A 20,259-nucleotide genomic window follows, 5' to 3' on the forward strand; every position below is an offset into this window, starting at 1 on the left:
TATCGGTTCTACAAATCCACCCCGAAAATCGCTAACAGAGCGATAATTTTGCTACCCGCCGGTGCATTTTGTTGGATAGTTAATTTAGCCTCGGACCCCTTAATCTGAAAAACACAACTGCATGGGCCACATAGGGCCGAGGGTTGGGCCTTAATACTCGCCCCTGCTAGTTAAGCCCTTAAAATTCGGGACGCAGTCACATAGAGTGCCACCGGTCTGAGGGCTAGGCCAATGACCCACCCTACGCGTTAGGGCCCCGTTTTTCTGGCATGCTGTCACACTCATGGTCCATAGGACTTGGGGTTGGCCCCCTCACCTAAGCGCCTTTTACATTCCGCCGAGGGTCATATGAATGGCCATAGGGCCCAGTGCTGACCCCCCTATACAAGAACCCTCTGTAAGCACCTTATCCTCCACACAGTGGGCATGTAAGGATCCAAATGACCTGGGGCTGGTTCGCAACTCCGCGCCCATTACGTTCTACTCCGAGGTACTTGGAACCTGGTCTTGTGGGTTGTATTGTTCATGCCAGAACTATGGCCCGGGGCTAAGCCCGCGCCCTTGGCTCTCTCGCTTGTGGTCCTGTGGGCGTGGGGTGAATAGGGGCTAGGGCTTACCCCCAACCCCGTCCCCCAATGAAAATCTGCATCAAACATAAATATAAGTCGATTGTATGTATAACAAGGACCACTATACAACCTAGTGGTAAGGGTTGTATTGCTAAGTCAGAGGTTGAGTGTTTGATCCGCTTGGACCTCTATCTGACTGTTGTCCATTTTTTAATGCGCCCTGAGGTGCCATGTGGCCGCCCGTGATTGGGCCACGTGGTACCATCCTATTGGTCCACTTCAAAAACCCATGAACCAATAAAAACGCCAAAATTTAAATCAATCCAGAAAGGACAAGCGAGAACCTGTCATTGGCCCACATTACACAGCCAGCCTACCCAGTCATTGTATAGACTACCTAGTTGTCGTACAGAGTGCCTAGTCATCAGTCTTGCATCCAACCTGCAAACTTTTTTTACATGTTTGGAAAAACGATCAGAATGTGATATTGAGAGCATACGATATCGGTTTTGAGCGATTCAAGTTGTGTTGGTTTCAGATCGGCGAGCTCTTCGATTTGACACCTATTTCAAGAATTTATGGGCACTTTCAGTTTTGAGCTTAAAATTGATCACTTGATCATTTAATACACAATGTGCAATAAATTAGAAAATCTGATGTAGAGCGAGAGCACAATGAAATCCATGGCGGAGGCAGCCATGGATACCACAATCAATTTCGATGCCACTGAACCTAAAAACATATACCTGGATACTCCCAATGTGAAGCAAATATGCATGGCTTGCATGGTGAATGTTGACTACATCTTGGAAATCAATTAGCACTGAGCAACGAGGTCGAACCTGCTAGTGGCCTCTGCGTGGTGTGAGCCATGCAATTACAAGGTGAAACACCTTCTCTGGTATCTAGTCTAAGAAACTTGACATTCTACCGCAGTTTGATCCTGATGGTCCCCATGAGTGATAGGAATGATGTGGCTAATCGAGTGGTTCTATACCTACAAAGTTTTGGAATGATTAACTAATGGACTATATAGAGTTAGGATTTTCTAGATCAGAAGTGATCTCTTTTCCTCGACCTTGAAGTGTAGATGCGCTTGTACGACTCTCAAGTCCAACTGATCAGCAAACCTGACCAACCTTTTTCCACTATCGGCACTTCCTTAACGAGGTTACATTGCCAGTGTATACTGGGAAAACAAACTTATTAGCTTCTTTGTCTCGAAAGAATGAGCCAGAAAATAAGTTTCCATTTGTTTTTGTTGAATAGGAACTGCAAATGACAATCTCTATTGTAATTTTGCCACTTTTGTTTAAAAAAGCATAAGCCTCCCAAGGGAAATCAATCCACTATCCCTTGCATATGTGCGTAGCTTTTGCTGTGCGAAAAGTTCTGAACAAGCAAAGCTCTGCACAAGTCTACTAAAGGTTTCTAAAATCCCGCACACTCAATTTCTCCGCATTCAAGGTTTGATTTTAGGTGCATTAAACTAATATTTATAAATTTCGTGTTGAAATATATTTGTATGTATAGGGAAATTTAAATAAACTTTTTGAATATGTATGTTAACTAATTTATGTGGATATCAACTTCATATATATCTATATATAGAAAAATATATTTAATGTTGTATATAAAGAAATATCAATTGTGGGTTATCAATAAAATATTTTAATATGAATTAATATTGGCATATACTTAAAAATATATTAATAAAGAAAAACAATTTTAATTTGAGTTGATAAAATGTATCTATGTACATGTTATGTAAAATATTTTAATGTCAATTATATATATATATATCATGCAAAAAATAAGTTTTTAAAATCAAAACGTTTTTTTTGTCCTATATATACTCCATATAGTATTCAAAAATACAATTTATGAAAAAATTTAATCCCTTTCAACTCATATAAAATCCTTACTACGTAATAATTTCCAATTAAATCATAAGAAACATAATGTAAATTTTGTTAGTCAACATCAATATTCATTACATTAATATGCCGTAGTGTAACGACTATGCTTTTTTCCTGGAGAAAGTTACGGAAATTCCCCGATATTTTAAAAAAATTCAGCAGGAATTTTTGTAAATCCAAGTAAAAACGGTCAAACTTCATAATTTTAGGTGTTCTAAAAGTTTTTGATGGTGCTGAATCCATTTCCACCATAAAAAACATGATTCAAACACTGCCTTTACAAATTTTTTTGAATTTTTGGTCTTGACCACTTACAATTCCTCCACCTCAGACAGAGTAACAGAATTGAGAAGAAAGACTCTCTTGATTAAAATATACGAATTATCAAAATAAACATTCATTATCAAAACACACGTATTTTAACAACATCAATGAATGGATCATTAAAATAATTAAAACATAGGTTGAAAACGTCCGGGGTGGACCCACCACTTTGATCCCAAACATCGAAGCCAGGAAACTCGCGCTCCCACTTGTCCAATGACCTTTTTTCAAATCTTATTTTTGACACGTGTCCATTTGTTATTTGTGAATTGCTATACACGGCATCGATCTGAAATGAATTGGGTCCGTCCAATCTCTCGCCGTTATCGACGGCTACGGCTAGAGATGGCCTCTTACTTCACAGCAGAAACCATATATAAACTCGGACCCTGCCACAGCAGAGCGTCGTGTTTTCTAAATTATTGAGAGCTTTCGAGTAGTATCAGAATTAATTATCAGGTAGAAGCGATGGAGTCTTCAAAGGCGAGTGCTGGGAAAGGCGCAGGTGGGAGAAAGGGAGGAGCGAAGAAGAAATCAGTCTCCAGATCCACAAAAGCTGGCCTTCAATTCCCTGTTGCAAGAATCGGAAGGTACCTCAAGAAGGGCAGATATGCTCAGCGAGTCGGCACGGGAGCACCTGTGTATATGGCAGCCGTTATGGAGTATCTCGCAGCCGAGGTATATAATCACTGGTTTCTTTAAATTCTTTGATTGTAAAGGTCCGCCATTGGAAAATTAAAAGCGTTTGGGTTTTTCTTTTGGGCTTACGGCCACGGCTTTGATGGCAAAGGGTTGTTTTTTAATGATTTTATGTGCAGGTTCTTGAATTGGCTGGAAATGCGGCAAAGGACAACAAGAAGAACAGGATTATTCCAAGGCACATTCTCTTGGCTGTAAGGAATGACGATGAGCTCGGGAAGCTGCTGATGGGCGTGACAATTGCTCATGGAGGAGTGTTGCCTAACATTCACCAGGTGCTTCTCCCTAAGAAGACTGCAGAGAAGACTGCCAAAGAGCCTAAGTCTCCCAAGAAATGAGCTCTGTAACTTATTTCCTTTTCAATTGGTGTTTATAAACACCACCTTTGTGTGAAATAATTGACCGCTTTAGAGCAGAAGAGGCTCGATTCTTTAACGTGTTAGAGTTAAGCACTGATCTAGATGCAGGTATTTCTCTGGCCATATGAATGGCTCTTCCAGGCTTTGGAGGGTTTGGCATTTTATTCATTCATAATCTAGCTGCGAATGTCCTCCCTTTCAAACATTATAAATATAAATAAACAGATCATTTTATTTATGTTGGATTTAAAGAAAATTGTGTTGGAATCAATCCAACGAGTGTTCTTCTGGTTTTGGTGACCTCAGAAACAAGCCCTGGCTGTAACTCAATCAACATTTGCTGGTCAGATCCCATATCTTACTCTTAGTCCAGAAGTGTTTTGGCTATAACTTTCAGTATCTTAGGGCGAAACTTTCACTGTTTTTCATCAAATCAAAAGGAAGGAAACGATGACAGAATAATCTGCTTTTGGTTCCGATCTAAGAAATGCAGATCTGGGGAAGAGGCCAGAGGTTTAGGACAATGAGAACTAGATCTGTGCAGACGGCAAGATATTTAAATATGGAAACTATTAAATGTTTAATACATTTGAAAATTTGAATTTAGGCATGAATTTGTGAGAATGTAATTTATTAATTTTTATTTTAAATAAATTGATAATATGTTTCATGTAATTTATTAATTTTTATTTTAAATAAATTGATAATATGTTTCTTAATAAGTTTGTGTTAAGAATTAATAAGTTTGTGTTAAGAATTAATTACATGTTGTAGGATTGGTCAATATTGAATCAATTAATGTAGTTCTAAAGAAAGTTTGTGTTAAGAATTAATAAGTTTGTGTTAAGAATTAATTACATGTTGTAGGATTGGTCAATATTGAATCAATTAATGTAGTTCATCTTTAGGATAAATGGTGAGAAAATCAGTCTTAACAAAAGTTTAAATAGCAAAGAAGCATTTGGGCCTTGAATTAGTCATTAGAAACTAGTTTTTTTTCATTGACTAGTCATTAGAAACTAGTTGGTTAACAAAGGTTTAAATAGAGAAGCATTTGAGCTTTGAATTAGTTGTTAACTAGGCGGTATAAACTAGTTTTTAGGAAAGAGATGAATCACAAATTCGAAATGTTGACCAATTCTATACTATATAATTAATCTATAATGTTGACCATTCTATACCATATAATTAATTTGTAAGACAAACCTATTATCAATATAGATCACAAAAGTCTAAAAACTAACAAATTTTTTTATATTTACAAATTCATAATAAAAAATAACAATAGTTTATTCACTATTACAATAAGTATATCAACATATATTTTTTAAATATTGTAAATTAGTCATTTTAAATTTGGTTAGAAGATATCTACAATGAGCAATTGTTTTGAATTTTCTTATCTTATAATAAGAAATTCTTAATACGAATAAATTTAATTATTAATTCTTCAAAGTTATTATTCGTTATTTGTGAATTGATATGAAAAACCATGCATTTAGTGTTTATAGGGTAAGTAGACTTTATACTTTTGTGGGTTTTGAATTTTAAATTGAACCACCCATTTTTGTGTTTATAGGGTAGGTAAACTTTGTACTTGTGGGTTTTGAATTTTAAATTGAACTTTTCGGTTGAGGATCTTGGTCTTCCCCATTTTTGAAGGGCGAGTTTGTCATCCAAATATCAAGTTATGTGAGCTTCTAACTTGAGTACGCGTTTCTTTAGGGTTATGGTGAAGAGTGCTTTTCTTTTTTCTTTTCTATTAATGCCATATAATTTTTTAATCAATTTTGGTTAAATATAATTTATTATTATAAATTATTTAATATTTTTGAAATCATAAATTTTATATATATGTTATTTTGTGTGTTTTTTTAATGGTTAATAGTTAAGAGTGTTTTTATTTATTTATTAATATTATAATTGTTTTTAATAAATTTCCGTTAAATTTAAATTATTATTATAAATTATTTAATATATATATATATATATATTTATTTATTCTTTTGTTAGATTTGTGTTTGTTCATCTAATTTTTGAGTTGGTTTATGGTTATAATAGAGAAAGAACTAGAATAGGTTGGTGATAAGTATGTGAGACTAACGGACTTGTGATTAAAAATGAGAAATTTTAATGTGAAATTAATGAATTTATGGGTAAATGTGTGTTATTTATTATTATTATTATTATTTGTTATTATTATTTATTTTTAATAAATTTCAGTTAAACATAAATTATTATTATAAATTATTTAATATTTTTGAAATTTTATATATATAATATTTGGCTAGATTTGTGTTTGTTGGTATAATTTCTTGGTTTGGTAGTTATAATAGAGTAAAAGAACTATCATAGCTTGGTGATAAGCATGTGAGAGTAATGTGAGAGTAATGGACTTGTGGTTAAAGATGAAGCATTTTAATGTGAAATTAATGAATTTATGGGAAAAGATATATGATGTTTTAAAGTTTAAAGTTGTATAATAATGTGCAATACTATATTTTATAAATTGAATATGTTTTTTTTTTTTTGTTTACAGAAATGGGTAGTGGATACTTGGCCTTAATGCCAAAGAGCGGAGTATAAAAGGAGAGCCTAATGCCAGGATTACTGCACAACCTTGCAAGACTGTGTTATTTATGCTTAGCTTATATCTCTTTTTAGTTGTTACTATGTGGTCAATTTGAGAGATTTTCCTAAGTTTGTGGATACATACACATTGATTTAACAATAGGCAGTAAAACATAACAACGCTCTAAATTAAAGAATTGGTTTCCATGTATCATGTCCGCCTCTGAGCAAAGCTCCAGCCGTAAGAATGACTGCTTTGTTGGCTTCAATGTCCACCTCCTTGTTATTAGCTCTCAACAAGTGGTAGAAATTCAATTTCTAAAATGAGTCTCCGAGATTTGTGCCGTAAGAATGACTGCTTTGTTGGCTTCAATGTCCACCTCCTTGTTATTAGCTCTCAACAAGTGGTAGAAATTCAATTTCTAAAATGAGTCTCCGAGATTTGTTACTCTGAAAATCAGCCTTGCAAGCCTTTGTCATAGAATTAAGTAATTTTATCATCTCAAAAAATAAATTATAATATATACAAGAATAAAAAAATTAAAATGTATTTTCTTGGATCAAATATTAAAAGATAAATTATTCATTTATATTGTTTAATTATTTCTTTTTTTCTATTTGTTTTTGTTAAATAATTAACCTAGATTATTTTGAACATTTTTTACTCTCTTTTTTTAATAAAGTTAGATGTCTCCTTGCAATTCATGTGCTTAGCAACCTAGTGAGGTTTGAACACAGGTTGCCTTATTAAGGAAACTCTTTTTCAATTGGTTGTGCTATTGGGATTTGACTATTTTTAATTAATTGTTAATTAATATTAATATTTAAATATGAAGTATGTGTTGTTTTCCAATATTTATCATATGAATAGTAACAATAATTAATTAAAAGTGTCTTTTTAAGGAAACCCTTTCTCAATTGGTTGTGCTACTAGGACTTGACCACTTTTAATTAATTGCTAATTAATATTAATATTTAAATATGAAGTATGTGTTGTTTTCCAATATTTATCATATGAATAGTAATAATAATGAATTAAAAGTGTTTGTAATTAAAATAAATAGCCCCAAACAATATTGTTGCGTGTAAGTGGAAAGTAAACAAAATACTATTAGAGTTTCTAATTAAGGAAAAACATTTTCTAATAATCTAGATATTTTGCATGGAGAGTTGGGTTAGAAACACCTCTTAAAGTAAGGGTAGATGCAATTATGGGATGTGGAGAAAGAATTTTCCTACTCGTAAGAGTTAGTAAATGCTCTTGAATTTCAAGAGTGGTTCATCCTTTCTAGATCGATGGATTTGAGGATGATTACAATTTGAAAATATGGCTATATTTCTTTTTAGTGGTTGGGTCTTTTGGAAATTTAGAGTGTAGCATGATAAATGTTCACTATCACTGATAGGGAGTTGCATTGGACTAATGGATCAATAGGATGAGTTGGTATGAATTTATAATAATATGAATGGTTTTCATAGTGCTAAGGGTAGATAACACTCCTTTGTGGAAATTGTAGGTGACCCTTAGAAGTATTTTACTAATAAGTTGGTGACTAATGGTAAGATTTTGATGTGGAGGTAATACAAAAATAAATTTTCATACCCCATGATTGCCTTTTTGGTGTAGAGTGCACATGAAAACCATTACACGTCTATTTATAAATTAGTGATTTTGTAAGGGATGTTTCGGCAGAGGCCTCTAAATATTTCAATATTCAAGGATATTGGGATAAGGAAAGTATACTCTTATGATTTCATCAATGGTTTCATAACCATGCTTTAAAACCTTTCCAACCTCTACTAATATTTTGTATTTTGTTGTTTGTGGATTGTACACAACTTAATAATTTTTGAAAGAGGGTATTAAATTCTTGAAATGGTGGCAACTAGAGTAGTGAATTTATCTGTGTTTGTCGCTCCTTTTAAAGTGAATCCATTGGTAATAGATCATAGCAATCCATGGACCTTTCTTGATGGGGCATGACAAGGGGAGGCTCATTTATGTGGTCTAAGTTTTCCACTATATGTTTTGAACAACATTACTACGCCGTTAAGGAAAATGTAGGAGAATGGACAAACAATATGTTATAATTATTGGTGCTTCTCTATTTGCTAAAATTTTCCAATACGAACAACATAAATATAAAGTAGGTGATGGGGGATTCATCTCTTGAAGAATGAGATTCAAATACTAAATCTAAATTTACAAGCCCTTGCTACAGGAGTTAAGGATATGTCATTAGTTTTACTTAGGTTCATTATCAACTCACACACCCCCCTTTATATTCCATATGAAGAAAATATATGCTTTAGTCCACTATCATTACCAACAAGGCTTGAAACCATTACATCAAAGCTCATCATATGACTTGTGAGAATTTAATGTAAGTGGGGAGAATTTTAATCATTCCTCCCAACCACTTGTGAGGAATATATATATATATATATATATATAATGAACATGCGATTAATCTTTCAAAAACAGACTGAGATTTTGATCCATGACAAAGTTATTGAAAATATTGTTTATAGAAGATTAAATGATCTTCTAATATTTTGACTTTATGATCTTATTAATGTATATGGCTATTAGGTATAATTTTATGGAGTTGTATGTTAATGTACCATTTGGATGCTCTCTTTTGTTAAAGTCTTTGTACTAATCTTGTATAAGTCCAATAAAATTGTTTTACAAACAATTATGCATGTTCCACTTTTAGATTGTATTTTGAAATTCAACCTATAAATAAAAAGATACTTTTTCTTTGAAAAGAAAAAAATATTAATTGTTTTCATTCCATGAAATTGTAAATGGTTAAAAAGAATTTTAGACATTGATATTACCTAGAATTTTAGACATTGATATTACCTTAATTATTGGTTTTTAAAAATATATGTATTTATTATTATTATATTAGTTTTTATAAAATATTAACTTAAACTTTAATTTTAAATTTAGTAAGTATTAAAAAATGTATCTTTTATGGGGCATTTTTGAAAGGATATCATCACTCTTTATATTTGTTAGATCTAAATTTAATATGGATATAGATTGATTACATTAGTGGATAATTATGTGAAAGTTTAGATGATTACATGGGTATTGTTTTAGATGAATTTATATATATATATATATATATGAATTTGATAAGTTTATGTATTTTTATATGTATCTAGTTTTTGATCATAAGAGAAAGGAAGTTGATTTTAAATACCATTTATATCTTCATTGTTTTTTGTTTTTTGTTTTTTGGTATTTATCCTTCTAATGTATCTAAAGGAATTGACAATTGGGACAATCTCATACTTGCATGACACGTGGTCGATTCTGGCCACTACCACTATAACCTTTGGGGTCTATGACTTGCCCTCCACTCCGTAGATTGGGTTACGTATGGGGGAATTGAACCTTCGATGTCTTACTCACAAGCCTTCATTTTCAGAACAATTGCCAACTGAGATACACCTCGGGGACATATTTAACTTAAAATATTATAGTGAAGATCATGTTATATTTCTCTTACTTTCAAAATTAATATTTTTTTCCTCCAACATATTTTTATTTGTACATTATACTGTATATTACTATATTTTATACATTTTAATATTCTATATATTTTAACGTTATAACATGTTTTAATGCATTTTATGTTAGGTCCCTATAATACTAGTGTTTCCCCCATATTGTTATTGTTGTGCCCTTGTATTATTATTGTTATGTAGGCCATAATTATATTTTGACCCTTTAGACTCATATATATACCAAAAAGGTTTCGCCATTTGAATAATCTAAGAATTGCTTATTTATGTGATGGAATCAGGAGGTTGCCTATTTGAAGTGGGCTATTATCTAGTCATTCATCTATCTCTTGTTATGTTTCTATCTTATTTTTGATCTGGATACATAACATTTGGTATTCGAGGTTTTGATTCTAGGGTTTCGCCGCTTCAAACAAGTCATTGTGGAATTTTCCCTATAATTTTTTTTTTAAAATTTAAATTTAAATTTTTATTTATTTTTAATTGCTACTACGTAGAGGTGATATTTTTATTAACATGTGGATACAATTTCAGACTTTGGTTTGCTATATTTTCGGAGATATGATCCAAGGAAGTTAGGGTTTCTATATCTTCCAGAATTCAATCTCAAGCAAGTGTCTCGGGGAAAAACCTCATAACTTCCTCTTTTGGCATCAAATTTGAATTCTGTAAAAAGTGACTGAACCAGCATGGATTGTAGTTATTCGGGCAGGAGTTTCAGGGCTGAAGGTTGAAACAATAACACGTGGAATCCCATACAACTTTACTCTATTGAACCAATCCATAATCAGGTTGTTGTGGTAGATTTGACATAACTTTATATTGAAGATTCCAATATCAGTCTAACTGATGGGGTTGGAAAGAAGAAAAAAACATCTATCAAAGGGCACAATATCAAACCTTGGGAGGATGAAATCATAAAGATATAAAATTTTCAAGGTCAACTAGATAAACAAGCTCAAAATCAAGCGCTAAAAGGTGTGTATTTTTAAATTTGCATAATTTTTGTTTGAAAAAATAGTTTGAACTGATTCAAAGGGCATAGTGAAGCATATATATCAATAATTGGTTTCAAAATTCCTTCCATACAAAAATATTCTACACCCATTAAGCCATAAAAAACTCTACTATGATGCATGAAGAGGAAGAGTTGCAACATAATATATCAAAATTATGGGACCAAGTACACCAAATTTCACTCTCACAACTAGCAACTAAAGATGAAATAAAATGGAGCATGTATCGTTTAAAAGAGAACATGGAAGGTTTAAAATCATACATAGAAGATTTGAAGGGTGGTTTGACAAAGTTGCTACAAGAGAGGCTTCTAATGGTGAATAGGTAGTCCATGAAACTCATTATGAAGACAAAAGGAATATGAATTATGATGTTAGAGACTCCAAATTTGGGATGAATACCAACCATATTCGAAAGATCGATTTAAATAATTTTGATGGCAAGGACCCAGTGACATGGATACTACAGATGAAGCAATGCTTTAATCTACACGATGTGCAACATCCACATAAATTATGCATTGCATCTTTATATTTAGAATCCAATCAATTTGTGTGGTATCATTGACTTTGTTCTCATAAATCACTTGTCACTTGGACAATTTTTATGGAGGAATTGATAACACATTATGAGAATACAAAGATAAATACTTTCTTTAGCCAATTGATAAATCTCAAACGAAAGGATTCAGTTGGGGAGCACATTGAGGACTTCCAAAGATTGAATATCAAGGTAATTGATATTCTAGAGGAGCATTTGATTGATGTCTTCATAAGAACCTTAAAGGATAACATCCAACATGAGGTTTGTCTTTGGGAACCTTCTCATTGGACAGTGCATTCAGGGTGGAAAAAAAGGTTGAAAGTAAAATCATGGCAACAAGGCAGTCTACCACTCATAGCTATAAAGATGGAAGTGTTTCCACTCCTAGCCTCCAACAACCTACAAGGTTGACACTACAATAATTGGAGGAGAACAGAGTGAAAGTGATTTGCTATAGTTGTGATAGAAAATACACTAAAGGTCATAAGTTTGTTGAGAATAAATTATTTTACATAGATTGTGAAGATGAGGAAAAAATGAACAAGAAATATCAAAAGAAGAAGATATACACCAGGAACCAAACCTAGGGGTTGAAAAAGAAGAAATGATATGAACATATCTTGTAATCCATTGGCGAGAATTACCACTCTTCAAACTCTCAAGATAGAAGGATATATCAAGAAATAAAAGGTAATAATATTGATTGATTCATGTAGTACCCATAATTTTATTCATTGTAAGATAGCTAAAGATTTGAATTGCTTTCTATATCCAACACCAGAGTGTCTGGTGATGGTTACAAAAGGAGGAACTATAAACTGCTCAAGGAAGTGCCATAATATCAATCTAACCACGGGGGAATATGTATTGAATAGTCTAATGATTTCCATTCCAATGGGTGGCGCTGATTTTGTATTAAGAGTCCAATGGTTACAATCTTTGGGGATGCTAGCTTTCAATTTTTACTAACTTTTCTTGAAATTTTTTTGGGAACGAAAAAAATTGAATTAAGGGGTATCACAGGGAAACCTTGGAAAATAATCAGCTCTAATGTCACAACAAATATTTTGAAGAAGGAAAAACGAGGGTTAATTACAAAACTATGGCCACTAGATGTTCAAACATCTAAGTTATCCATTTCTCCAGATCTCTAAAGAGTCCTTGAAAATAATTCCATGGCATTTTAGATTCCCAAAGGTCTCCCACCTATTCATGATTATGATCATGCTAATCACTTGATGCTAGGAAGTGTTCCTCCAAACATCATACCTTACAAATATCCTTATGCCCAGAAGAGTGAAATTGAAATTATGGTTGCAGAAATGCTAGAGGCAGGTATAATTCACCCTAGCCATAGTTCTTTCTCTTCTCCAATATGTTTGGTGCACAAGGATGGATCATGGCACATGTATCCAAATTATAGAGAGTTCAATAAGATCACTATAAAATATAAATTTCCCATTCCTGCCATTGATGAATTGTTGGGTGAACCACATGGATAAATTTACTTCACCAAGTTAGACCTTCATTCAGGATATCATCAAATTAGAATGAAGATATAATACATTCTGAAAACAACATTGAAAACTCATGAAGGGAATTATGAATTTTTGGTGATGCCTTTGGGCCTTATAATGCACCTTCCACATTTCAAGGTTTGATGAATTCCACTTTCAAACCCTTCCTTATAAAATTTGTGTTAGTATTTTTTTATGATATACTAATCTACAACAAGTCTCGAAAATATAATGTTTAACATGTTGACAAGGTGCTCAAACTAATGGATAAACAACTTGTTCAAGAATCTAGGGCAATCAGGTTAATATGATTCTTCTCACGATGATAACTGTTTGTGAGGTACTTTTTACTTTTTCTTATTAACACAATCTTCTCTTGTTATTATTAGAGTGTGTTTTCTTACTTCATTAAATAGTTACCAAAACAAAAGAGACAAGAACACAAGATGTTGGCTTTCTTCCAGGGCCAAAACCTCTCACTCTTTGAGAGGAAAACCCACACAAATTCTTCTTATAAATATTCCAATTGACGAATACCAAGACCATGACCCTTGACCTATTTGACCACTTCAAGACCAAGACACTAATTCTCTTCTTCGTCATTGCTGAGATCATCATCATTGCAATTGAAGTCATCACTGCTACAACACTGAGGCCATCACTACTGCACCACCGAGATCATCATTGTTGCACCATTGCTACACCTTCACCAATATCTTCACCATAACAATGAGATCTCTCTCTCTCTCTCTCTATATATATATATATAAATATATATATATATATATATATATATATATATATATATATATATATATATATATATATATATATATATATATATATATATATATATATATATATATATATGAGAGTTGCACCGAGATCTTCATTAAGATCATGATTGTATCTATACCAAGACCATAATTACATTTATGCCGAGATTATGACTGCATGTAAAGTGTGTCATTGTGGGATTACTAAGATCCTCTTCATCACAAATATGCCGAGACTGCAAGGAGACAAGTTCAAGCCCTTTTTTGTGGTAACTAAGGCTGCTTCTGTGATCACTCTTTTGGTAGGATGAGACGATGAGGAGGTCAAGACTTCATTTTTGTGGAACCCATCTAAAAACAAAGAAATCTAAATTCTTGAATTATGGACAGACCTCCGAAACTTCTTCACTGTGACTACCCTCTAAAACTTCATAAGGATCCGAGTCCTTCTCTGCTCTTATGTGAAGATCCTAGCTGGGTATATATAATAATCCGTCCCACATATTAAGCTGACATGCCAATATGAATGGATGTGTCTATTGATGCAAACAGACATGATATTCCTTTGTTATTGTTTGGAGGCTGACTTATTCAAGAGGGATTGTGCTTGTCTTTGGAGGGATTCTAGACATTTCTATAGACTTGTATACACTAAACATAGGCTCAAGAAGAACTCTTCATACATGACACTAATTCTAGATTCTAAATGACAAATCCTATTATTCTAAAATCACTTGCTAATGAAATCCATGAAGCAAGTTTACAATAATAATTTTGTTCTCTTTATTACATCATTTACATCTGCCATAATTACATGTCATTATGAAGACCAAACCTAGTTACACTTTCTTCAACACAATTGTATGCAAAATTCTCCAATTGTTTCTTTGAGGTACAAGAAGTGGAATATTTGGGTCATATTGTATCTCATGAGGGTGTTAAGGTTGACCCTAAAAAAAATCAAAGCCATCAAAGAATGAAAAATCCCCACAACCTTAAGGCATCTTCGAGGATTCCTTCGATTGATAGGGTATTATTGCAAGTTTGTTAATAATTATGGGGAAATAACAACACCTGTAACGATATTGCTGAAGAAAGATGCATTTTTTTGGACTCTAGAAGAAACTAAGGCATTTGAACATCTTAATGAGACAATGTGCCGAGCTCTGGTATTAGCTATACTAGAGTTCACAAAAATATTTATTGTGGAATGTGATGCCTCATGAAATGGTATTGGTGCTATTTTAATGCAAGAAGGAAGACCCATTGTTTTTTAAAGTCATCTAATCAAGGGAAAGTATTTACACAAACCTATTTATGAGAAGGAAATGTCGACAATACTACATTTCCTTGAAGTAATGATGCCTTTACCTAATGGGAAGACACTTCAAGGTAAAAAATGATCATGATAGTCTTAAATATTTCTTCAAACAAATATTATCTTCAGAAGAGTAGAAAAAATGGGTCACAAAGATGTTGGGTTATGACTTTGAAATCATCTAGAAAAAAGGGAATCAAAATGTTGTTGCAGATGCACACTCAAGAAGGTATGAGGATGTGGAGGCATTGTTCAAGTGCCATTTCTATTATCCAACATGATTGGATGACTAAAGCAAGGGATGAATGGAATAAATATGAAAATGTATGGAAATCCATTCAAATGTTGTAGTAAGATTCTAATGCTTTTGACACATTTATTTGGAAAATTGATTCACTGTGGTAAAAAGATCGCTTATATATATGTAAGAAATCCCAACAAACAAGTATGTTCTTTTGAATTTCACACCTCTCTTATAGGAGGGCATTTAGTATTTTTAAAATCTTAGCACAAGGTCACGAAGGAATTTTTTTTGGGATGAGCTTAAATCTGATATTCAAAAGTTTGTGGCATAATGTTTCATTCACTAGAAAAATAAAGTTGAGACAATTAAAACTCCAGGTCTTTTACAACCATTATCCATTCCAAGTCAGTGTTCAGAGGAGGTCCCAAGATTTTATCATAGGTTTACCCATGCCTTAAGGAAAAAGTGTCATCATGGTGGTAATTGATAGACTCACCAAGTATACACACTTTGTGCACTATCTCATCCTTTCAAATCCACTACAGTTGCAACTGCATTTGTGGAAATAGTTCAAAATCTACATGGAAACCCAAAGATTATTTTAAGTGACAAAGATCCCATTTTCATTGAAATTTTTTGGACATAATTATTTTTTTGTCTTGGTACTCAATTAGCTCATGGCTCATCTTATCATCCTCAATCTAATGGGAAAACTGAGATAGTGAACAAAATTTTGGAAGAATATCTTTGTTGCTTTGTATTTGATAAATAAACACAATGGTTCAAGTGGTTACCTTTGACAGAATGGTGGTATAACAATTCCTTCCATACCACAACAAAAATTACCCCATTTATGGTGCTTTATGGATATCATCCACTGTCCATCACAACGTCTTTAAGAGAAAATTCTAAGGTTCACGTAGTGTAAGATCATATCGAACATCAACAAAAATTTCTCCAACTCTTAAAGGATAACTTGAACTTGGCACAAAATCGAATGAAACAATAGGAAAATCAACATTGTAGTGAAAGAAGTTTTGACATGGGTGATTAGGTATTTTTACGACTACAACCATATAAACAAATGTACCTCAATCAAGCTAAGAAGGATAATAAATTATTACCTATATATTATGGTCCTTACAAGGTGTTGTAAAAGATTGATACTATGAGATACGAATTGGAGTTGCTTGTATCTTTACGAGTAAACCCAGTTTTCCATCTTTAAAGCTTAAAGAAGGTTAAAGGTGACAAGCTCCCAGGTCAAAATATATTGTTAGAACTTAATGAGGAAGGAAAAATCATATTGGAGTCTATCCGACAGCTACAAAATCGATCAATTTTAGAGTATCTCATTAAGTGGGATAACTTACTTTCTAAAGATTCCACATGGGAGGATGAGTATTTTATACAAAAACATCCATAAATACTCAAGCATAGAGGAAGACACTTTTTTTTGAAGGTTTGTCCCATAGAAACCCATCATTATTATTGTTGTGCTCTTATGTTATTATTGTTATGTAGGCCCTAATTATATTTTGACCCTTTAGACTCATATATATACCAAAGAGGTCTTGTCATTTGAATCATCTAAGAATTTTCATGTCTGTGAAGTGAAGGGAAGTTCCCCCTCGAAGTAGCTTATTATCTAGTCGTTGATCTATATTTTCTTATATTTCTGTGTTATTTTTTATCTGAATACATAAAATTTTATATATCTTAACATTTTATAACTTTAACGTTATAATTCTTTCAATATCTAAATACTAATAGAGGAAACACACATAAATAAACAAAGTGGTGGATTCAATATGATTGAAAATGTTTTTTTTGCAGCATCCTCATATGTATTTTGAAATTGATTTGCATAATATTATTGTTAAAGTCATTTCATTTGATAGTATGCACTATCTTTTCTAAAATCAATGCACTGAATCATAATTTTTTTTAATCATTTTTTCAATCCATGCATTAAATCATTCTTTACCGCTTTATTATTAAAATCAATTCACTCTATTGTTTAACATTATGTCATCATTGAAATTAATGCAATTCCCTAGTTGCTTTAAATAATAATAATAGTGTTTTCTTATTCAAATAAGTGCATAATACTATTTTGTGTTATCAATGTTTAAATAAATACAATTGTTTGATTTCTCTAAATTATTTTTCACTACATCTTGACTAAATCAATGCACTCTATTGCTTTCCGTTATACATTAAATGTTTTATTGATATATTAACCACTACAGTCATTGAGAATTTCATAGTATCACACATTTTTTTATTATACCTTTCAACATACTTGTGGAGCAAGCTAAAGGGTTTCATTGGATCTCAACCTACTCATGATGTTTTGTATCCATGACAAGTTCATCCAGGGAAATTATGGCAACTCAAAGGACTATTGATTTCTAAAATCCCTAATAATGTAAGAAACAAAATTAATACAATAAATGATATACATTCACTCATTGATCCTCAATTAAAGTTCATTATGGTGATATGTGAATTATTTTGGTCAATGGACAAATATTATATATCAATATCCTGATTATAGAGTTATTTACTTTTATTACTCTCTTTCATGGGGAACTTGACATTTAAAGATATTATCTCACATATCTCACATCACTGAAATTGATGCAAGTATTTGATTGCTTTATATCATTTTTCACTATATCATTATTGAAATGAATGCATATTATTGTTTTGCATTATCTTATTAAACATTTTATTATTCCAGTCACTTGTCAAGTTATTAAGAACTTTATATGTAGACTCGTTTCAAAAATCACACCTTTTCTTTGATTTCTTTAATATACTTCTAGAGCAAACAAAAGGGATTCATTAAAATTTCAATCTATACTTCTTAGTTGTATCCATGACGAACTCATAAGAGGACATTACTTCAACTCAAAGGACCATTGGTTAATGGATGGTAATAGAAGATACCAAATTAATACAATAAATGACGATAAATTCAGTCATCAATATTTGAATAAATTTTATTTTTGTGATATATGAATTTTTTTGGTGATTGGGTAGGATTATAGAGCCTATTATTTATGGAGGTCTTCATGTTTACATGAGATTCTCAATATTTCTATAATTTATAGAAATATGGCCTTACTTCAGGTTTTGGCTTAGATAATTCATCCATAGACAACCTACAATTCTTCTTACTATGTTGTCCAATATTACATAGTGGATCAATATCCCAATTATAAAGTATGTTTCTTCTATTAATCCTCTCTTTGGCGTGGAACTTAACATTTGGAGATCGTATCGATATCCATTGTCTCTTAGATGTTACTTCCTACTAAGAGATGTTATTAAATACTAAGAGGATGTTGGCATACTTTATAACACATAGACAAATAAATCATATCCACATGTACAATGGTTGAAAATAACAATAGAAGATTAATGTATTTCATTTAACTTAGTAAAAATAGAAGACTAATATAATTCCTTTAACTTAGTAGATGCATTTTGGCAAACAAATGGGGTGTTTTTAAACCCAAGGGGTTTGGATACTAAAATAATCATATTAATGAAGTTGTTAGCTAAGGTAATATATTTGACCTTAATAAGAAAATTCTCATGGTCCATTCCTTTCCTTTTAGTGCAACAATAAACTATGCTAAGTATATAAATGTTGCAATGCAGTTAATAGGTTGCAAATTTCACAGGGATTGAATTATATATGACATTATGTTACTTCTATTAGCTTTTGAGTTTGAAAGATGCATATGGTAGGTAACATAAACCATAAATAATTTAATTTTCTTATATTTCATTCTATAATTGATGGAATATAATTCACAATGTGCTCTCTAGCAAAGCTATTTAATAACCTCCTATTTAGCTATAGGGATGATTTTAAAGTGCATTTAAAAGTTTTTTTTAAATAATTTGTTAACAAAGTCAAATTATAGACAACTTATAACAAAACCAGCACAATTCCCTTTGGCTTTTGATACAACTATGATGCTATGAACTCCACAATAGAATCATACATCATTGCTCATTATATTTTGTTACTACACTAAATAGCTGTAAAACTTTATTAAAAGAAAATTCAAGATCTATATTGTATCAAGGGATTTTAAATTCTATATTGTATCTATCTCTCAATTATTTTTTCTTCTAAATTAATTTCTTTTATATTATATTCATTCTTACGTTGTATTATTAACATATTGATATTTTGTTAATCATATATTTGAAATAGTTGTAAAATTTTATCAAAATAAATTCCAAATTCTATATTATATACAAAAATTTTAAATTCTATATTATCACTATTTCTTAGTTATTTTTTCTTTAGATTTTTAATTTTTATTTTTATTAAATTCATTCTTCCCTTGTTTCATTAACATATTGATATTTTGTTAATCACATACTTAAAAGATTTGAATAAACATGTTACTGTTTTTTTTTGTAATTTGATGCTTTGTATTAATCAAAATCAAATATCAAATATACATTTTTTCGAGACTTCTTTCTGAGGATTTGGATTTTATCAAGACACAACTCAAAACAGTGACTAGGACTAGAAAAACCCATACATAACTAAACCTCAAAAGTCCATACAAAGCTATAAATCATGGCCAACACTTAACCCATTGCCACACAACATAACTGACACAAAGACTAGCCAACCAAAACATTGCACACAACAAAGCCAAAAAATAAGTGACCAAAAATTAAACCCATACACAACACTTAAACATCTGAAAGCTAAGACCATAAAATAGACAAAAACCCCATTGATTGGTCGAAATATAAATCACATAATTACTAGAATACAAAGAAAACCAATGAAAACTCTATTCATTCTCAGAAGAGGAAATTGAG

The 20,259-nt window shown here is 31.8% G+C and overlaps 1 protein-coding gene across 1 annotated transcript; it reads left to right on the plus strand.

Annotated features, from left to right (window-relative positions):
- Positions 1-3,216: 3,216 nt before the first annotated feature.
- LOC149195728 (histone H2A-like) lies at positions 3,217-4,108 on the plus strand. The gene is made up of 2 exons (XM_089408756.1): positions 3,217-3,490; positions 3,631-4,108. Exons 1-2 carry the CDS (start codon positions 3,281-3,283, stop codon positions 3,847-3,849), a joined length of 429 nt encoding a protein of 142 aa, XP_089264882.1. The 5' UTR covers positions 3,217-3,280; the 3' UTR covers positions 3,850-4,108.
- The last annotated feature ends 16,151 nt before the right edge of the window (positions 4,109-20,259 follow it).

This window comes from Pinus tabuliformis, chromosome 2_2 (assembly GCF_031772625.1).
Source record: "Pinus tabuliformis cultivar Carrire ecotype Pingquan chromosome 2_2, CPIR1, whole genome shotgun sequence".
In the NCBI taxonomy this organism is placed as follows: Eukaryota; Viridiplantae; Streptophyta; class Pinopsida; order Pinales; family Pinaceae; genus Pinus; species Pinus tabuliformis.